The sequence below is a fragment of the Stenella coeruleoalba genome, assembly GCF_951394435.1.
Source record: "Stenella coeruleoalba genome assembly, chromosome: 12".
Taxonomy (NCBI): Eukaryota; Metazoa; Chordata; class Mammalia; order Artiodactyla; family Delphinidae; genus Stenella; species Stenella coeruleoalba.
The window spans coordinates 24179046-24194400 of NC_137158.1; the positions used below are offsets into that span (position 1 = coordinate 24179046).

The 15355-nt window shown below is 41.9% G+C and overlaps 1 protein-coding gene and 1 pseudogene across 2 annotated transcripts in view; both read right to left on the reverse strand.

Moving 5' to 3' along the window:
- MDN1 (midasin AAA ATPase 1) overlaps positions 1-15355 on the reverse strand; it is a 157133-nt gene that overhangs the window by 84108 nt on the left and 57670 nt on the right. The window contains exons 25-35 of the mRNA XM_079938869.1: positions 14121-14329; positions 13789-13935; positions 12351-12492; positions 10877-11011; positions 10656-10794; positions 10243-10381; positions 9815-9945; positions 7182-7326; positions 5272-5401; positions 1122-1340; positions 264-461 (exon numbers count right to left, since the gene is read on the reverse strand). Of these exons, the coding sequence (XP_079794995.1) occupies positions 264-461; positions 1122-1340; positions 5272-5401; positions 7182-7326; positions 9815-9945; positions 10243-10381; positions 10656-10794; positions 10877-11011; positions 12351-12492; positions 13789-13935; positions 14121-14329 (1734 nt within the window). The remainder of the gene's footprint in view (positions 1-263; positions 462-1121; positions 1341-5271; positions 5402-7181; positions 7327-9814; positions 9946-10242; positions 10382-10655; positions 10795-10876; positions 11012-12350; positions 12493-13788; positions 13936-14120; positions 14330-15355) is intronic.
- LOC307195113 (mitochondrial import inner membrane translocase subunit Tim9-like) lies at positions 8504-9255 on the reverse strand (annotated as a pseudogene). The gene has a single exon. The product of its transcript is annotated as a mitochondrial import inner membrane translocase subunit Tim9-like (transcript).

The following is a 15355-nucleotide window of genomic DNA, read 5'->3' on the forward strand; positions in this document are numbered from 1 at the left end:
GAAAGGTCTTGTTTTGAGCACCAAATAATAAACATATAAATGCATTTTTATGGGACAATTTACTCATGTATTAAAGACTGTATTTTCTATTTTTATATGCCTGTTATATATATTTTTAACCACTCATACAATTATGATTACGCCAAGTCAGATTCTAACTCAGACAAAAGTAATCATGATATAGTAAAGTCAAAAGTCACAATAAAGGTCAAGTATTTGTAAACCACAAGAAGAGAATCTTATTTATTTAAAATCATTCTTACCCCTTGGTATAAAAAATGGATGAATTCCCCAAAGGTTATCTATCGCAGTGAATTCTTTGGCTTTGAGTCTGTCATAAATCTTCAATTCGTTTTTCTGATTTTCTGTAAGTCGGACGACCTTGGAAAGTTTCTTGATTAGGAATTTCAGACATTCTTTGCGAGCCAAGAGAGCCGTACCAAACCCAGATGAAGTTACCCCTAAAGGAAGAGGATCGGTCCATCAAACAACAGCAGGGCACCCAGCTTCACAACCACTCAGCAGGAACTCTAGGACGGGCTCCTGAATCACAGCCAAAATACGATTGCTAGTATAAGCAGCCCTAAGAAGGAGTGTGACTCCCCTCTCCCCACAACTGTCACGTCATCAATTCAGCAGCAGCTTATTCAGTAAAGCACTCCAGTCACTCTGTGAGAAATAAGTCTGGAGAAAAGAGTAACTAATATGGTACTTTTAGTCATGTGGGCTGTATTTCTAATTTTCATGGCTGAAAAAACTTAAACATTAAATTTAATAAAATTGTAGTAAGCTTAAAACCAACCACAGGATTCAGGCCCGTGAACTCTGAACGACCGCATTCAGAGGTGCCATGTGACGCTCTTCAGGAGCACAAGCGTTCCCAGCAGCCTTCTTTCTATCATAAGCGCTGCTTCACATTTACTAAATCCCTGGTCTATAAGCAATGAAAAGTTTTCGCGTATCTTTTACACCAATTGCCTCTCAAAAAGAGTAAAAGAACAAGAGAACCACTGTGAGTCTTGGAAATGTTAAAGGCATCTGGCTCAGAGGTCTGGGCTTGCTCCACCTCACAGTCCCCTCTATCCTCACCCCTTGTTCTCACCAGCTAACAGACAACATACCTGAACCTATTCCATCTATGTACACCAGGCAGGCGGCGTGGACAAAAGACGTCACTGTGGAGATGGTCTCCGGCCTTTTCAAAGCAGCTTCCTCCCCCATTGTGTTCATGAAGTTAACCCAGGACAGGATATCTCTGATACTGACCACACACCTTCGGCCAAACTCCTGGTGGGTCAGCCAGTCAGTGAAATCCAGCATCACCTCAGCTATGTCAGCCCCTAAGACACAAGAAAACAAAGGTATTTGCTGTTTGGGAAGATGCCGGACAGGGATTTGCAACCTGGGGCCCACTGATGGTTTAAAAGGGATCTATGTTTCATGAGATTATATGCAAATTTTTGTGAACGTACATTAATACTTTTTCTAAGCAAATGGGGTCCACAGCTTTAATCACATTCCCATAGGGTTCAAGAACACATTCTACCCCTACCAAAACAAACAAACAAAAAAACACCAGAAAGAAAACTTTGAGAATTAAAGTCTAAGAAAGCACCCTGAAAACAGCTCAAAGAAATAAAGTATTCATTTGGTTCGTGTTCAGATATAATTTTGAAGACAAGACACAATGATTTTAGAAAACATACAGATTTATTTATATTTTTAACTGATTCAGTGGAATGGGGATTATCATGATTCCAGTGGCATTTAGTCTAGGTTTTTTGTTTGTTTGGTCCATCTGTTCATCAATCACAATTTAGCAAATCAGAGGATTCACAAATTATGTTTCGTGGTTCAAGTTAATGACTATTCTAATTTTCACAATTTCATATTGTAAAATATTTGTCTGGAAACAAAATACTTAAGTCATACACACACATTCAAAGCAATGACAATCAAATTTAGTAGAGTACTTCATATAACTTCTGAAGTCAATAGTAAACATTTATCTAAAAAGTATGAATACCAAGTAATGCTTTTTAAAAAGAAAATATGATGAGGAATCAGCACTGCTGTAATAAAAAGTAGACTATACAGTAACAGCTTTCAAGCTACACTGCAAACTGGTTAGAAGAAAAATACTAATTACAGAAAAAAACACAAATCTTAAGACAGAACGTAAAATGACAACTCATGGGGGAAAGTCTAGTTAACAAGAGGAAAGAAATTAAATACTGTTTCAAAAGCTACATGTTAAACATGAGTACCTGGATCCACATTTCAGAGTGGAAAAAATCTGAAGTAAATCAAGGACTTAAGGAAAATGAAATAATTTATCCATTAATAAAGAGAAATTAAATCATGACTATTAAAGAAACAGAAGATCATCAGAGATAAAGTGGATGGGATGGGTTCATATATGTATTTTTGTTTGTTTGTTTTGTTTTTTGCAGTACGCGGGCCTCTCACTGTTGTGGCCTCTCCCGTTGCGGAGCACAGGCTCCAGACGCGCAGGCTCAGCAGCCACGGCTCACAGGCCCAGCCACTCCGCGGCATGTGGGATCTTCCCGGACCGGGGCACGAACCCGCGTCCCCTGCATCGGCAGGCGGACTCCCAACCACTGCGCCACCAGGGAAGCCCCATATATGTATTTTTTAACAACAAATATTAAAGATAACAGAAGAGAGAAACCTACATGATAAATATATTAAGGAATATTATGCAAAAATATACAAATAGCAATGTGTAAAATAATAGTTATTTTTAAATAAACTACAGAGAATGCTCCATTCACTAGTAATAAAAGAAAATGAAATTTTAGAATATCCATTAAATTAATAAGGATAAAATAATAGATTTCATTGTAATTAAAAAGAAAAAAATGACGGGAATTCCCTGGCAGTCCAGTGGTTGGGACTCGATGCTCTCAGTATTGGGGCCTGGGTTCAATCCCTGGTTGGGGAACTAATTAAGCTGCTGGCAGCACTGTGAATGGGGCCAACTTTCTGGAGAGCAATCTGGCCACAACTAATGGGAGCTCGGAAGTTCCTAATTTCTACTTCTAGAAATACAACTCAAAGAAAAGCTCTGAACAATATGTCATTTTAATGAAAAGAGAATGCTTTGAGAAATACTGGTCAATGAGAGTTTGAGAATGGAAAAAGCAGCCCACATGCCCTTCAGAGATCCATTTTCTTTAAATACATCAATTTCATCAATACGTCAAATATAGAAAAGGTTTCATTACAGAATCTTTTTTTGTTATATTATCAATGTATGCATAATACTACTATAGAGACTTGTGAACCAAAAATAATAGAGAAAGTAAGTGGTACCCACAGTGGTATTTATATTTTCATTAAGACGATGCAGTAAATATATCTTAAATACCCTAAATCAATTTAGAATCCATAATAGTTGAAATATTAAATTCAGTGAATCATACATATCCTTAAAGAAAATCTGGGGAAAAGCTATGTCTAGTTTCCTTTTTTTTTTTTTTGGTGGTGTGCGGCTCGTGGGATCTTTGTTCCCTAACCAGGGATCGAACCTGTGCCCCTCTACGGTGGTAGCATGGAGTCCTAACCACTGGACTGCAAGGGAATTCCCTAATTTCCTGTTTTATATTACACAATTTAAAAAATGTTTTTATGCTGTGCCACCCTGATCCACTTCCAAATGAAAAGACTGATATAAATTATTAAGCCACTTCTCCCTCATGCTCCATGTTCCCTCAGGGTCTCTAATGCCTCCCCAGGGATGTCTGCTGCCATGCAGCCTGGAAAGCATGGAGTAAACAAGCTCCTTAAGGACAAGCCATAAGGCTCAGAGTAAGTCCTAGGGGTCCCAGTGCTTATGCCCTGTGGAGGAACAGTTTGCTCAGTTAAACATGAAAAGCACTGATGATGCAGCAAACGTGGCAGCTTAACAGCAGTTGTATCCTCCGCCATTCTTATCACAATCCAAGTAGCTCAGAAGAGTAAGCAGCCCATATGAGATTCAGAGGTTACTTCCTTGGGCGACCCAGTCCCAACCCAGAGCCGAAAGACAAACCATGCCAGCTTAACAATTTCTGTCTTCTCCTCCTCTTTTTACTTGAATTTTCACCATAAATGCACCAATGCACACAACCAAGGTAACACACAAGTTCTGATTGTGGGCTATAGACCAATATTATTGGACCACCTGGGAACTTGTTAGGAAGGCAAATTCTCATGCCCTACACCAGACCGACTGAATCAGAAGCCCTGGGTGCAGGGCCCTGCAAGCTGTATTTAAACAAGTTGTCCAGGTGAGTTTGGGAATCGCAGGCTTAGTCAATTCTGCACCACTGAGTAGCTGTGATATTGGTGGAGCCAGGGGAACTCCAGCTGTTCAGACAGCACTGTGTACACCCGTGAATACTGAGGTTCAGTCAAGGCCCTTCTTAAAAGGAAGTCTGTGCTCAGGTGACTAAAGAGCCAATCTTTCCTAATATACCACAGATGAGGTTGGGACCCATGCACCTACTCTCCACAGCCATCCTACCTATTTTTGAAACTGTGCTTTAGCGTGCCTTTAAAAAGCTGAACATATCCATGAACCTCAATCTCAAAGAAGCAGACATCCTTTTATATTCTTTAAGACAGAGAGGCAAAATGATCCAAAAAACTACTTGTATTAGGGTTTGTATTAAGGCTTAGAACCAGATCTAGGTCCTAAATTTAGCCCATTCAATGCCGAGAATATGGGATTAATCAGGGCAATCTAGGCTCAATTTGAAAAAAAAAAAAAAAGTATAATAAATGTTTTGGCTCTTACTGGATATTTTAAGAATTATTAAATTTAGGTTACAAGTCTATGCGAATTTTTAAAATACTACTCTATTTTCCTTGTGTTTGAAATTTTCATAATAAAAGGAAAATTTAAAATAAAATAAAGTGACAACTACTAAGGAAATGCAGTTTAAAATTCTATGAACATTTTCTAACGGTGGTAATGATTAAAATTTAAACCACATTTCCTTATCTTTAGCCAACAAATATGCCTTATATATAAAGATGGCCGACAGGTGAAACAATCAGAAAGCTAAAACGTAGTAACCCGGTGATGGAAGCAAGGTGAAGAAGGGATACTTCGGTAGAGGGCAACAGGCTAGTATCACGTCTTCTTTAGATCTATTTGTTATCACTTCTCCATAGAACAGGCCATACACACCTACTGCTAAACATGCTATTCCCCTCCCTCCAACACACACACCCACCCCACCGGCACCACCCGAACACTCTCACCTTTATGATCTGTTCTGCCCAGAGACAATCCTGGGCGAAGATTATGGCTGATAATCTGAGTTAAGTCTTCACGGCTTGTGCTCTGAGGGCACCATATTTCTGTAAAACGGTTTCTTAAGGCAGGAGACAGCTACAAAGAACACAAATTCTAATGTGAATTTAATACCTATGAGGAAAGCTAGAAAACAAAACCTTTGAATGAATGCTGGCTGTGAATGTGGCAGGTACCCAATGCTTCTTTTATCACCTCTACTACTGTCTATAATTCACTGAACACCTATTTGTCCAGCTCCTTCCACATGTCACCTCATTATCTCCACCACACTCCCCGAGCTCGTACTACCACCCCTTTCTTTATAATCATGGTAGAGAACTTCAAGGTCTTATAGAGTCTGTGGTGCAAGAAGGATTCAGCCCCCGTAGATGACTTCCAAACCCCAACACTTTCCCCTAAGCAAAGGCCCTTCCCTTTACTTTCCCTTCAGCTACTTGACTGGTGGTTTGGAGAAAATAAACGCTATCTTCCCATGGGGGAGAGCTGTCTGAAGTAGAAGGAGAAAACTTTGATGTGGCTCAAAGGGAGTGAAATTGCAAACAGGTATATATTTACCTCTTGTATGACAAAGAACTGTTTAGTCCTCCAGTCTCAGGGCCTTTGCCCTCAGTCTGGATTCATCCTACCCTCCCCCTAGGTCAGATAACACCCGCTCACAAAAGTTCACCAACGATTTTCTTTTACTGGACAGATCAACTCCATCCTCCGCCTACCTGGCCTAGCACAGCAGGACCAGGAGCAACGCCTGGACCCAGGAGCAGCTCAGCAAAGGCACCAGGGGTTGCATGTGCTGCTCAGCACCATCCCGGCTAAGCAGGATCATGGTTCCAGGATCCCACCTCCCTCTGCAGCAAGGCAGGCAGAACCAAAAGCTATCATTCCGTTTGGTAAAAGCCGGCAATCTGTCTAAAAAAAACTTAAGCTAACCTGACAGGCAAGTTAACACATACAACCTTGAAATCAGATCTTTCTGTGCTATTTCTATGTGCCACAGCGCCTGTTTTCATACTTTGAAACTGTGCTGTATGTTATTTCTTCCCTCCAGTACATTTCCCAAAGCACAGTGATCATCTTTCTTCTTATGCTACTGAGGAAAATCAGGCCCTAAATATCATTTTCACGTTTCAGGCAGCCACCAAGTTACCAAGAATCTTAACTACTTTCACTCCCGATCAACCCATTTCTGCTCATCATCCTGACCTACTACCACACTACCCTTTCCCTAACTTGAACACACCAGGGTCCCACACACAACGCAGACTTCTCCACTGAGAGGCTTCATGAGCCTGGAAGCCGTGGGGCTTGGGGGACCCTCATACCACCTTCTGAACAGAAGAAATCACCCTCACCCTTTCCTTTACCAACAGTCTGAGGGGGACCCACACGACCCCTGAGGGAACAGATACTCTCCACCTGCAAAACCAGGACAGGATCCTGGCTGTGACTGCTTTTTTGTCACTTTAAGTCATTCATATCACCACTCTCGTGTTTAACAGAGTAGACTCTAGAAGCAGAATGGGAGAATAAACTTCAGTTTCAACTTTTCTCATCCATAAAACTAGCGTAGTAACTTCCACACAGAGCTCTCATGAGACTTTGTTACCTTAAGGTATGTAAAAAGCCAGGCAAAGTGACTGAAATTTCAGGCACATACAAAAGTGAGACATCAAATAAGGAAATGTTTTACCTGTCAGAATTATTTTTCAACCTTATAATGGCTCTCTCTGGATTTTTATCTTTTACTCAGTTTTTACCACATAAAATTCCAGACCCATTTTTACATACTGTATTTATGGGTACAGTGAGCTGAGGTCAAAAGGCAGAAAAAAATTATGCTTCAAGAACACAGTTTTACCTCTTTTTTCCCAAAGTCACCCCCGGGGTTCATGGTTGCCAAGATACGGAATTTCTTCCCAGCAGTCAACAGCTCTACCTCATTATCCTTGTCCTCTAGGTTGCCTTTCTCAGCTAATAACAGAGACTTTTCCACTTCGAGGACACTAGAAGAAAAATTGGAGAATGTCAGATTAGAAAAGCCTTCTGTATTCTATTTTGTGGTCTTCAGTGTTCTCAAAAAGGAAAAAAAAAGTCTTCTCCTTTGCTGAGCTTTCACTTTAGTTAATGGTTTCCTGCCACAAACTTCAAAGTGAATAGTTATCCCTATTCCTATGTAGTGGAACAACAGTTCTGATCAAAAGAAAAAGAATTCCTTTTCCCACTTACGTCAAGACACTTGTTTTAAAAAATGGGAGCATAACTTCCCTGGCAGCACAGTGGATAAGACTCCACACTCCCAATGCAGGGGGCCTGGTTTTGATCCCTGGTCAGGGAACTAGATCCCACGTGCATGCCGCAGCTAAGAGTTCGCATGCTACAACTAAGGAGACCACGTGCTGCAACTAAGGAGCCGGTGAGCCACAACTAAGACCTGGCACCACCAAATAAATAAATATTTTAAAATAAATTAAATAAAAAATGGGAGCCTAGCATGCAAATGTTCATGGCAGCATTATTCACAGATATAGAAACAACTCAAGTACCAAGAAGAGGTGAATAGATAAAAAAAATATGGTATTATCTACACAATGAAATACTATGAGGAACAAAAAGGAACACACTAATAATATAGGCTATACCATGGAGGGACCTCAAAACATTGACGCAAAGTTAAAGAAGAGACCACTTATATGAAATCTCCTGAAAAGACAAATCTATACAGACATGAAGTGGATGAGGAGTTGCCTGGAGCAGGAGGTGGCATCAAAGATAAACTGTAAATGCACAGGAGGGATGCTACTGGGATGATAAAAATGTAAACTGAATTGTGGTGGCTGCAAAACTCAGTAAATTTACTAAAACTCGAATTAGGGGACGTCCTGGCGGTCCAGTGGTTAGGACTCTTGGCAATCGCACTGCTGGGGCCCGGGGTTCGATCCCTGGTCGGGGAACTAAGATCCCACAAGCCACGTGGCGTGGTCACCACCCAACTCCCCAGCCCCCCCACACACACAAAGAAACAACCCCCGCCCCCAAAAAAAGAAAGAAAAAAAATAACTTATTGAACTATACATTTAAAACAGGTACACTTCATGATATGTAAATTATACCTCGATAAAGAGAGAAACACAGGTATTCATCAAGATTCACACTGATCTGAGGTTTTCTGTTTTGGGGTTTTTTTTTTTTTTTTTTCTTTTTGACCGGGCAGCTTGTGGGATCTTAGTTCCCCGACCACGAAATGAACCAGGGCCCTTGGCAGTAAAAGCGTGGAGTCCTAACCACTGGACTGCCAAGGAAGTCCCTGTTTCGTTTTTTTCCCCCCAGGTTATTTCCATTTATTTTACTTTTAGTAATATAATTTTTTTCCTATCTCATGACTAAACACCTATTTTGAAGAAACAATGGTTTATTTTTCTAATCAAGTGACCAAGCTGCTGAGTCTTAAGGTCTCAACAAATGCTGCATCTTACTATTTTCATTGCACAACAAGACTTATTTTGATTACTCTAGTAAATAGCAATTTTGCTTCTCCAGTGGTTCTTATTTGCCAGTCAGGACAGATGGCTGGTTCACACGGCGGCTACTGCTTTGGGGCGGTTTCTGTTAGGTGAGCCCTCATTTCCGGTATCTCATCAGGGATCCGTCAATCAGGACTTATCTACGTGGTTGGCCAAGGCATCCTGCACTGGCTATCAGGGCTTCATTCTGTTGAACAGGATATTCCTGAAATCTCATTGATATCCTTCGTGTCATTTTTAAACATTTCTGGAAGCAATGTTCTGAGCAGGTGAGGTCACTTCAGGCTTTACTTCTCTTGTCCTGAAGTCTTTCACACTGCAAAAAGCAGGTTTACCGTAGGCTTACTGTGTAGGTTTTGAGAAACTTCTTAAACTGTTTTATCGATCAGATTTCAGTATTTGTGTAGCCATATTCTTTCAGTACGTTCACTAGTCACCTTTTCTGATGCATGAGTTTCCTTTCTGTTCTGGAAAGGCATCTTTGCTTGAATGTCTCCAGCAAAGCCTGATTTCTTACTCAAGCACATGCTCTCACATCCGACACCAGTATGCGGCTAGGGGGCTATGTGGCCAGCCAAGTCTGGTGTGGAGGGTCAGCGTCCTGGTCTGGGGTTTTGAGAGGCCTTACAGCTGTAACATCCAGGATTTTGATTCTAGTTCTTTGAAAAAAAAATTAAGATAATGGCCACATAATTTGCCTTAAAAAAGAATTTTAACTTGGGCTTCTTTGTTTTAGCCCTATCCTCCCATAGTCCCATCTTTCTGATTATTGATAGCTAAACAGAAAAACTAGGTCTCTTAAAGACACTGAGTGCTAAAGCCAAAAAAAGCAATAGCTCATCATCATTTTCAAACATTTACTGAATACAGTGTACCTATGAAGAACATTACTGTGCACAAGAATTAATATCTATAAAATCCAGACCAGCAAAAGCATCAAACACAGGGTAAACCTCTTACGCTCGTGTACCTGTTGAGTCTTTCCAGGACAGAGTCGTCGGCTAGGGAGATCTCATCCAAGAGGAAAAAGCCGTCCTCCTTCATGGCCAGAACCAGAGGCCCATCATGCCACTCAAAGAGTCTTGATGTGTCAATTTCTTCCTACAATTTGGAAAAGAAGAGGGTGAAATTAAAGGGCAGGCGGCTCCACAAGACAATACACACGTAGCTAGTGGGCGTCTGCTGGAGTTGCTCTGCAGAAAACAAAGACTGGAGAACAGGAATGGATCTCGCATAACAGGATGCTTGTGGAGGTCCCTTGTAGACCAGTGAAAATCTGAAGATAAGGTATGTATCAAACCTGTACGCCCCACCAGGAATAAAATCCCACAGTTGACTCTCGCACAGAGCTGACTGCAATTCTTTAAATGAACATGTTATCATTTGCTCAGGACAAACCTTGTCATTTGGCTTCTGTCTCACGGGTCGCAACCCCCCCAAGAAGTCCGACGTCTCCATGTGTAAGTGGCAGTTGACTGAGTATAATTTCTGCTTTGCCAAGGCCGCAAACACTTGACAGATAGTAGTTTTTCCACACCTGTTAAGAGATACACACCAGATTAACAAGGAGTATGAATTCCAAATACACACCCACGAACACCCCAGTCAACAAGAGAGGGGAGCTCTGGCCACAGACACTGCTGGCCAACACAGGGCATCTAGCCAACACAGGGCGCCTGCCCCTTGGCTCAGTGGGCCCTTCCCCAAAACACAGCACCCTACCATGTCTCTTATCCAGAAGGGCACACACTACATGAACTCTACTGAATCGAACTGAACCCTCAAAACGAGTTACTGTCTCCCCACTTTACCCAGTGTCTCCAACCAGCAGCACTGGTTCACCGAATTCCAACGCCCTTCCCACCAGCATCGCCAGTCTCCGCATGCCCTTGGTCCACACGACGTGGCTGAATTTAGCCTCCAATGTGGATATCTGAGTAGACAATTTACCTATCAAAGGCAGAGTACATATTTAGGTTCTAATATGAATACAACTCAATTTATTCTCCTCTGGATGTGATGGCCTACTCACTCAGCAATTTTAGGAGATTTTCTTTGGAGAAGAGGGATTGAGGACACAATTTTTTCTTGAAATGTTTTTCAAGGACTTCTTGAATCACATCAACCTCCTCCTGCTTCCTGACTCGGCCTGCCAGAAGCATAAAACCTTGAAAGAAAAAAAAAAAGGAACCGTCAAGTGTCAATACCAAGGGACACTGATACTATGGAGCATTAGCTGCTGGGAAGAGGAAACCTGAAGAACTACTTTGGAAAACCAGGAGAACTTACTACAACTAACGATATGCCTGCCCTCTGCCTTGGCAACACGACTTCTAGGTAATCCAACACAAATGAACTCACGTGCACCAAATGACACTCAGGAATGTTCAGAGCAGCTTTTCTTTCGAATAGCTAAACAGCAGAAATGACCCAAATGTCCATCAACAAGAGAACAGACAAACATATCACCGTATCTCCCATACAATGGGTTACAACACAGTAATAATTTAAAAGGAATGAAGTCCTGATGTACAAAACAGCATGGCTGAATCTCACATTAGATTGAGTGAAAAGAAGCCAGACACAAGAGTACATACTGCATGATACTATTTAGATGAAGCACAAGCTCAGGCAGAATCCATCACTGGTGACAGATGTCAGAGCAGCGATTATCTATCTCTAGGAGTTAAGGCTGGCAAGAGCCATGAAGGAATCTTCTGAGGTACTGGAAATATCCTAAATCTTTCCTGAGGTGGTGATTTACCTGGGTACCCACATATGTAAAAATACATTAAGCTGCACATGAAATAACAGAGCACTTTACCCCCTTTACTGTTACATTTTATGTTATACCTCGATAAAGAAAGTTTAAAAAAGGGGCTCCTCCCTGTACTCTTTCCCAGCGAAGAGAAAATGTAACTCTCATGGGTTAGTTTTATTTCCTCCCCACGCTTAGTAACCACCCTGGTAAGGACTCATCAAGACTTTTCAATTCAGAAGGTTCAGAAAGGCTTTCTATGCTAGCACAGAGAGGAACATACAAATTCTTCCCATTGATTAAACCAAAGTAAACAAACCTGAGTCTCAGATGACGTAACTACCTTGGCTCAGAACTCTGGTATTATCCAACCCGTCAGTTTTCTGTACGTCTCTAAGGCGCAAACATAACTCTCCATGGTCACCACAATGCAGATAAAAGGGCTCAAAGACCCCCACCAACCACCTGCCTAAACTCCTAAAGGCGTTATGTCCATATCCTGACTCCCACAGGCAGCCACCTGAAGCTAAGAGTGAGAAAACCTTAGCAACCAAAACATAACAGCACAGAGGCCTGCAGAAATAGGACCACTTACAACATCAGTCAGGACTTGAGGGAGAACGGCTCTGTTCCTGCAATGCCTAGTAAAATATATATACTGACGACAATTTGGGCAAGATTTGTTGTAATAACACAGCATGCAATCTGCCCTAAGTCCACAGTTAGAGAGCATGTGCTGAGAGCATACCATCGTTGGCTAAGTGCTGCAACCAGTCATACTCTTTCTCCGTCTGCTCAGCCAATCTGTATCGCTCAGCCCATCGGAACAGATCACGGAGGGTGATGAAGCCTTGCTTTCCAGCAAACACTGAAGAACCTCTGCGATAGGACTATTAAAGGACGAAAACAAATGAAAAAGGGCAATGGCAAGCGTACAGTACAACTTATACAAAATTCCTGACAAATTTAAGCTCCCATAAAAATGATTCATTCCACTAAGATTAATTTTTCTTAAATGTAAAGGGACTGCAGGGCTTTCCTGGTGGCGCAGTGGTTGAGAGTCCACCTGCCGATGCAGGGGACGTGAGTTCGTGCCCCGGTCCGGGAGGATCCCGCATGCCGCGGAGCGGCTGGGCCCGTGAGCCATGGCCGCTGGGCCTGAGCGTCCGGAGCCTGTGCTCCATGGCGGGAGAGGCCACAGTGGTGAGAGGCCCAGGTACCACCAAAAAAAAAAAAGAAAAAAAGTAAAGGGACTGCAATCATTTGAAGATACATGTTCAAACCCATGTGTAAGTAAAGAACATAACAAATAATGGAATTCCATCTCATATAACACATAGAAAACAATTACGAATAATAATACAAATAGTGGCAAACACGCAGGAAAATTAATCCCACAGTGTGGGACCACAGTAGTAAGAGTGGCAATTATTAGCTTTCTAGGAAGTAATTTAACAGTGTATAATTCTGATAAAAACCACTTTTAACCCCATAAAATAACTGGGATATTCTTGGGACTTCCCTGGTGGTGCAGTGGTTAAGACTCCACGCTCCCAATGCAGGGGGTCCAGGTTCAATCCCTGGTCAGGGAACTAGATCTCAGATGCATGCCGCAACTAAGAGTTTTTGCATGCCACAACTAAGGAGTCCACAAGCCGCAACTAAGGAGCCCACGACTGCAACTGAGGAGCCCATCTGCCGCAACAAATAAATAAATAAATAAATGACGAGTAAGTTCTGGGAAATCTTTAGGAAAAAAGGGGGGGTGGGAATATTCTTAAAAAAAAAACAAACTGTAGCTTTGTAGAACCGAAAAGGGAGAGCCACACATAAAGGATCTCTTTAGTTATGTCCATTCAAGGATTACACCCATTTAAAAAACAAAAACTGCAGTTTGTTGATGCCAAATTCCAACCTAAGTAAAATGTTCCATATTATCCACAAGTAGGGAACTGTCATCACATATAATTATCAGAAAAATGTTAACATGGTATTAAATTGCCAATTTACAACACAAAACCAAAAACTGGATATTAATGGAATGAGTTTTAAAGATAAGATCCTTACTCTGAAAAAAATAATAAATGGGTGGATGGGCTGTTTCTACCCCAGGGAGCCTCAGATTCTGATCACCAAATCTAATCAACACAGTCCATTTGAAGCTAAGTGATGGAGAGATGGAATACCTGAAGCTCCAGCATGACTTTAACCAACTTGCTGCAGTAGGAGGGTGGCAAGCTACACCGCTTGTGCAAGATTGTTTCCAACTCAGAACTAGGCAGTTCATCAAAGTGCAATTCCACAAATCGATTCCTGAAGGCTCTAGAAAGCATCTGGGAAACGCACAGAAACAACATGATACAAAGGACCTTTTCATTTAATTTCCAAAATGTATGCTCTGCTATTCACCACAAAAAGAAAAATCCTTCAACAGAGGTAAAAACATCTCAGTCTTACCAAGACGACTTTTCTACTCGATTCGGTAACAAACAGGAATAAGGGGGCAAATGCTACACACCTTTCTGCCTCCGTAAAGTCCTGGGGGATTCTGGGTAGCAAAAAGCATGAAGCGAGGATGTGCTTTAACAACTTCTTGTGTTTCTGTTATGAGCAATTCACGGTTATCATCCAACAGTCTGTTCAGTGCCTCTAGCACATCGGTAGGGGCCAAATTTAACTCATCTAAAATAATCCAATATCCCTTTCTCATAGCATCAATAAGAACACCTTAGAGGAAATACATACTGAAAATTAGTGCATAAATTAGTCCAAAGTTTTTTTTAAAATGTTATATACAAATCAACAAATCCTAGATTATCATTAAATTTCAAAGCAAATTATTCTCTGCAGCTAGTCATGTCCCCAAATAATTTGTGGTTGTGAGTATCAAGGAAGCATAATTTTCAATTAAACATACTCCGTTTTATTTTTTATTATTTTTTATTTTTTTTGCAGTACGCGGACCTCTCACTGTTGTGGCCTCTCCCATTGCGGAGCACAGGCTCCGGACACACAGGCTCAGCGGCCATGGCTCACGGGCCCAGCCACTCCACAGCATGTGGGATCTTCCCAGACCGGGGCATGAACCCATGTTCCCTGCATCGGCAGGCAGACTCTCAACCACTGCGCCACCAGGGAAGGCCACTCCTTTTTATTTTGCACAAAGGGGGAGCCAAAGCTGATGAATATCACATTTACAACTTACTTTTTCCCCTGAAGTCTACTTTCATTTAAGTCACCACATTCTCATCTATTCTCAGCTTCCCTCTGTTCAATGCTTACCCCTCTTCTGATTCTCTAGGAAATGACGTAGTTCAACGGCACTCTTCAAAACTAGGCCCCAGGACTTCCCTGGTGGTGCAGAGGCTAAGAATCCACCTGCCAAGGCAGGGGACACAGGTTCCATCCCTGGTCTGGGAAGATCCCACATGCCACGGAGCAACTAAGCCCACGTGCCACAACTACTGAAGCCCATGCACCTAGAGCCCGTGCTCCACAACGAGAAGCTACCGCAAAATGAGAAGCCCGCGCACCACAATGAAGAGTAGCCTCCGCAACTAGAGAAAGCCCGCGTGCAGCAACGAAGACCCAACACAGCCAAAAATTAATTAATTAATTAATTTTTTAAAAAGCAAAAAAAACCTAGGCCCCAGTCCTGTGTACAGCCAACAAGATTAGTCTGGCTCAAAGGAAGCTGGGGCCCTAACCATCACCCTTTAACCATCACATAGCTCAGGGAGAAAGAAAAAACAG